The sequence below is a fragment of the Haliaeetus leucocephalus genome, unplaced genomic scaffold, assembly GCF_000737465.1.
Source record: "Haliaeetus leucocephalus isolate CR32 unplaced genomic scaffold, Haliaeetus_leucocephalus-4.0 Scaffold284, whole genome shotgun sequence".
Classification (NCBI taxonomy): Eukaryota; Metazoa; Chordata; class Aves; order Accipitriformes; family Accipitridae; genus Haliaeetus; species Haliaeetus leucocephalus.
The window spans coordinates 5,892,855-5,899,312 of NW_010972720.1; the positions used below are offsets into that span (position 1 = coordinate 5,892,855).

Below are 6,458 nucleotides of genomic sequence, written 5' to 3' on the forward strand. Positions count from 1 at the left end.
TTTTTGCGCGAAAAAGGAAATCCCGCCCCCCCCCCCCCCCCCCCCCGCACAGTTATTTATACTGTTAGCTAGACATTAAGATGGCTAGTGTTGTAGAGAAAGACCAGCAGAATAACAGCCGAGTAAAACAGTACAGCCTGCCCAGGTTTATCCAGTTGCTTTATCATTAGTAATATTCAGATCAAAATTTCTGTAAAATAAATTTATCTGGAAGTTCTTTTGACTCAATCTTGAACCTTGGATGCAGCTTTACTTCATTACCGCGTAATTTTTTATGATCACGGCCACAACAGGCCAGATTTGTTTTTCCCCTTTGTGTGTGGAAAATTCCTCAAGAGAGTTAAAATGCAAGCTAATAAAGAATAAAATGCTTAAACTTAAGCGTTTTAACCACACATCTCTCAAAAGTACCCTGTAGTACTAGTTCTGTGTTAGGGAAGTTGGGGAAGCTTCTATATCCTTCATGCATGCTTTAGCAATGTTGATGTTCTTTTATGGTGTTCTGCCCCAGATTTAATCTGTTCTGTCATATCTTAAAGGAGCAGACAGTGACTGAATTTTGCACCTGGAATTTTAAGCTAGCTGGTATTTATGTATGTATTTTGGAGTGATGGATAGGATGCTGCTTCCACTAAAAGTTCAAGAAATTTGAAGGCAGAAAGAAAACCAAAAGAATGATTAAAAGATTTGTAGCTTTTTTTTTGGTATATGCTGAGTAGTATAGAATTTTTCTCGTGACATTGATCCAGAAATAATAAAATGTGAATACTAAATACTCTGTAATCAATGCACTAACCTTTCGTCTTAGTGATGATGGTTAGTGACTCTCAGTTTGCATGAGTGCAAATAAAGGCTTAAATCCTGGCAGAATTAAGTTGTAGTTACTGTATGCTTATGTTTCTGGTTCCTGTTAACTGTACTCCCATGATTACAACAGAACTTAAATCATATTTAAAGAAATGTGAAAAGTATACTCCTGTGGTTACAAAGACTTGAACAATTCAGTAGCATCTGCAGAAGGCCTTTGGGAAAAGCTCTTAAGAGTTATGAAGTATGGGTACCTCAGGATTCAGTGCTCTTTCGCTGCCTCATCAGTGCTGCTCTAGTTCTGTTTGGTTCCCTGGGAGATGTGGAGTAGCAAGGGAAAAAAATAGTAGCAGGTCCAGAATTTCCACCACTCAAAAACATGCTTTCTGCTGATGTAAGTATCACACAGCTGCTTTGCCATGATTTCTGTCTCCAAGAGCAAATCTCTGCTGCTTTGTAGGTTAATAATCCTAAAATGCTGTGCTATTTCCATTACACTGTCTGAATCTCTGGAGGGAAAGAAGTTGCCCCTTGCCATATCTGTCTGTTAATAGTGACTATGAGATATGAGCAAAGCCAAGTGGTGATGCATCAAAGCCTCTAACTTTGAATCCACAGAAGGTACTAGAAAATTAGAGCCCTTTTTCTTGGTGTACTAATTTTTTACTATAGTATGAATGATGGTTTCCATTGCTACATTACTGCTGTGGAGTGTCAGCAGGTATCATAAGCGCAGTTCCCCCATGTGGAAAAGTAAATGAATGATAAATGGAGACTGCTCATCCACCACCCAGTATCAGTTTCTGGTGTTGTCAAATGTTGAGATTTCTTAGGGAGAGGCAGGCATGAATCCCCTATTCCATTAGGAGTGTATGCAACTGATTAGGGGACAGTTTTTTCTGACACCACCCCTCATCTTGAAGAAGCAGCAGGGAGATGTTCTTCCTGGCTCCTTCTGAGCCTAACTGCTGGTAGCCACCTTGAGGCAAAGCAGGGAAGAGGTAAGCGTGTATGAGAAAGCAGAGATGGTGCTGGCCCCTGTCTGCCCTTACCCTCATCCCTGATAACTCATCTTTTTAATGCTCCTTAAGCAGTCAAAAGTGCTGAGGACTGCCATATAGTCAAATGTACAATGCAACAGATGCAAACAGGCACAAGCCTTTTGCACCCTGAAGTGATCTGCATGCATGGACATGATTTTTTTTTTGCCTTTTCCTTCCTGTTCTTTGGAGAGGTTTGTTTTGGTTTTTTTCTCTTGTTCCCTCTTAGTTTTAATCCTTCTCATCCTTTAAGTGTGCTCTTTTAATTTCCTCCTTTCCCTCTTTTTGCCCCTTCTCCTTTGAAGGCTTCTTTTTCTTATTGATTAAGTCATTTAACCTTTATTAGACCATACCATGCCACTCCATCCCACTTCCTACTTTCTTTTTTATCCTTTTTTCTGTTTTCTAATGGACTCTCTTCATATAATTCTCTCCTTGTTCAGGCTTCCTACCTCCCCTTCCTCATTCCTTTTGTTGTTCTCTCCATGGGACAGGTATATCTCATGAAAAGGTGCTTTGTTCAGAATGTATCTGCCTTGGGGCAGCTATTTAATGAAAAAATCAGCTTTCCATCCCATGCTCCTATCCCTCTGAAGCCCTATGCAATAAATGCCAATTACAGTTTTACATAATTAAAATAACCATGTCGTATTTCTTTTTTAATATTAGTGCCTTCACTTTAAAGGAATGGAATGCTATGCAGCATGTATGTTTTTCGAAACAAAAAATAAAAATTATGCTTCTAATCCATATTACAGCCCTCATTATCCAGAATTTCTTTAACCCTTATTTTCTGTTCTGAAAATATTCCGGCCATCTGTAGAAGGGTCAGCAAAAACACAAACATGAATGCTTATAAGAAGTCTAGTTCCTTTATAATTGGGGATGAAAACTAACATCCTGCCTGCTTCTGATCCCTCTTATGCTCTTGCGGCAGGAAAGCTGTTAGAAGGGATGAAAACTGATCAAAAAAACCCTGCAGACTTTTCTCTTGATGGCTGCTGTGGTTATTGGGGGAATTTGCAGTTGCAGAGAGGACAATGAGAGATAAAGATACCAAAAAGTATCAGTCTCAGGTGGTTTTAACAGCGCAGGATAATCTTAACCTTTTGCGTGCTGGGCTACTTGTCCTGCCGCAGGGAACTGAGATATTCCTGGATACCTTAATATCCTTCTAAGAGGATTAAAAGCAGAAATGAAGGAGATGTTGGTACCAGTAATGGCACTAATTTACCCAAATGTGACCACTTTTGCCATAGAGAGTAGCTGATTTCAGACTCCTCAGTGAGATATTCCCACTTAACCTGAAATGCCACAGTCTTTAATGTGTGAGTTTGATATCAAGCGGCTCTTACGCTCACTGTGCGGAAGTTAACATCTGGATTTGTGCTTTTCCCCAACCATTTTCTCCATCTCTTTTATTTCCACATTATACAGTTTCGTATTGCTGCTTGTAATGCACAGTATTGTGCAAATGGCTAGATTTTAAGTAGCTGAAGCTAAGAATTGGTATAGAAATGAATATGTTTTAGAAATAGGGATCTTACTCCCCCCTCCCCCCGTATTCTGTTAATGTTATTAGCTGATATTTTAAAAGTCAGATTTTTAACAGAGAAAAGTCAAATTTGGAATTGCAGATTTCTCTGAAGACATTAGTGGTATAAATGAATTATTGAAAGCAGTTTTCGAAACTGTGTTCTCTGTAGTGTTTCATGCTCAGGTAGTCCCATTAGAGAAAGTATTTTTGTTCAACAGGTGACAGGCAGTCAGCAAGTAGGACTTCAACAGCATCACTGTAGGTAAAAGACTGGGTTTTGCATAAGTGTGAAGGATCATAATATTAGAGTGGCATCAGGATATGATTGCAATGGCAGTGACACGTTTGTGCCTACATGTGAGATGAATGATTAACTGATGGACAAAAGATAAAAAGAGTTTAGACGTGCTGGGAAAAACAGTCATCATTTTATCTAGTGCATGGAAGCTTGTACAAACTGTGTGTAGATGCGCACCGCTGCCTTGGTGACTCCCACATTGCATCCAAGTGAGATCACACCTGAGAGTCCTTCTGGAGTGGAGGAGCTACGTATCTCCTCAGAGAAAGCTCAGTAGTTAATTTTGCCCAGCAATTAATTCAACAGTTATGCTCCCAGCACCCTAACTAGTCATCTAGCAGCATCTGAGTGGGCCTGACATGCCTTCCCATCTGCTCCGGGGCGCACAGTGCCCTCAGCTGCGTACCCTCCAAACTTGAGTATGGCAGCCCTGCAAAGCAGCCCTCTGGTTGTGCTGGTGGCTTCCAAAGTGCTTGAGTGGTCAGAGGGAATTAGCTGGCATCGTAATGCAGAGCAGATGAGTGTCTGTGGCATGGATAACCGATCCCAGGATCTCTTCCAATGCTTTAGTAGTGTTGTTGGGACCAGTCTACTTTAAAGGAAAGGAAAGAAAATACGGGCAGTATAGTTCTGAGACACCCTGGAACGTGGTCAGAAAAAAACCAGAATTGCTGTTCGAAGCAAATTGCAAAAATAGGATAGCTGCTGCTTTTATGTCCTAGGACAGAATTTCCTCTTGGGTGCCTTCATCCTTCCCTTGTCAGTCCTTTTTTTTTTTTTTTTTAAACATCCTTCACCATTTTCTTCAGTGTTTTTTAATTCTTTTGTATACTAGTAGAAACATTTTTGACATGTCTGAGTGGTTGTCTCTACACATTTGCCATTGTGCTTTGTTTTTTCCTTTCCCAGATGTTTGCATTTTTAAGAGATTTCATTGCCTAGAGGCTATTGTTTCTCAAAAAAAAAAAAAAAAAGAGGTGGGGAATATTTAAGTTGCTTTTCTTAAAGCACAAGAAAAATAACTTTTTTTTTCATCTCCTATCATATTTTAGAAACTCACAAGAATTTTGCTTGTGATTACATTATGAGTTTATCAGTCTAGGAACTTCTCAATCATATTTCTCAACCATATGTTCAGTATGTCATTATTACATGTATGGTGCAATAAGATATTGTGTAGCAGAACAATGTGAGTTACCCAGGGTATTAAGATATGCAATCAATCACATAAAGAAATGAAAATAAAGAAAAAAACCTAGTGGGTTTCACATTTAGTATTATAATCCTTCAAATGTGTATACCGCCTTAATTTTTTTAATTACAGATACTTTCTTTTGTTGTTCTCTTACTGAGTATGTAGGAAGGAGACACATTGACTCTGTAGAAGAAACTACCTTGTAAAAGAAACACCTTACAAGGAAGTAATTTCTATTCATTAATACAGCACTGTGAACTGATTAATGAGACCAATATAATTTTGTATTTCAGAAGTAATAGCTTGAGTTATTTTTTTTCAAATTGTTCATATTTTATTGGCTGTTTATTTTCTATTACATTAGTTTTCAGATTTATGGAAAGTACTTGTAATTATCATATCCTTCATTTGATGCAATGAATGTATTTTACTGGACAGCCTTACGCATTCAGTATTACATTTTCGTTTTGCAGCTGAAGACCAATTTCCTAATTACGCTTATGCACATAGTTGGCTACTGAAATTTTGGTTTTGTTCTTAGTGTTTTGAGGACTTCTTCCAAGCTGCTGTGAATTTTGCACTCACGTGTTAGGCATGTGCAAGGCAGGGCTCCGTCTATGATTTTACAAGTTCCAAGTCTAAAACAAGCTCTCATTAGCTACTCTTGTATTTCTGAAGATTGCAGCTTATCATTGCACCTTGTATCTGCAATTGAATTTTAAATAATAACTTTTAGGTCAGTACCTAGTAGTTGTTAGTACAGAAGCAACACATTTGTGGAACCTTTTCCAAACTGTTAATTGAAATTTCCGTAGTACCTCTGTTCTGTTAAGAGCAGGAGAATAATACTTTTCTGCATCGGGCTTTTGTGCTTACATGCCATGGAGGTAGGAGCTGTATACAAATTTAACTTTGTCATTTATAGCCAGCACTTCGTTTTTTTGTCTGAACCCAGTGATTTTAAAACACCATTGCAGGAGTCATTTTCCTCTTGCAAGTAATAAACATGCCACATCCTTTAAAGACAAAGTGTGAGACACAGCTGTAATTGCTCAGTTTTGGTGCCAAGAATAATTGGTTTGAAGACAGCTTAGCACCCTTATCCCTAGGGAGATGTAAATTATCACAGGCAACACCAGACACAGTAACAGTGCGTTCACATGGCATGTGCAGGACAAACGGGGATCAGGCCCAGCCAGCATGGGTTCATGAAAGGCAGGTCCTGCTTGACCAACCTGATCTCCTTCTATGACCAGGTGACCCACCTAGTGGATGAGGGAAAGGCTGTGGATGTTGTCTACCTGGACTTCAGCAAGGCCTTTGACACTGTTTTTCATGGCATACTCCTTGAGAAGCTGGCGGCTCATGGCTTGAACAAGCGTACTCTTCACTGGGTGAAAAACTGGCTGGATGGACGAGCCCAAAGGGTTGTGGTGAATGGAGTTAAATCCAGTTGGTGACGGGTCACAAGTGGTGTTCCCCAGGGCTCAGTACTGGGGCTGGTTCTGTTTAATATCTTTATCAATGATCTGGACGAGGGGACTTGAGTGCACCCTCAGTAAGTTTGCAAGTGACACCAAG

General features: G+C 39.5%; 1 protein-coding gene across 1 annotated transcript in view; it reads left to right on the forward strand.

Annotated features, from left to right (window-relative positions):
- Positions 1–6,458, forward strand: part of TENM3 (teneurin transmembrane protein 3) — a 326,450-nt gene that overhangs the window by 163,051 nt on the left and 156,941 nt on the right. Inside the window, 1 exon segment of the mRNA XM_010569981.1 lies at positions 17–51. Coding sequence (XP_010568283.1) covers positions 17–51 — 35 coding nt within the window.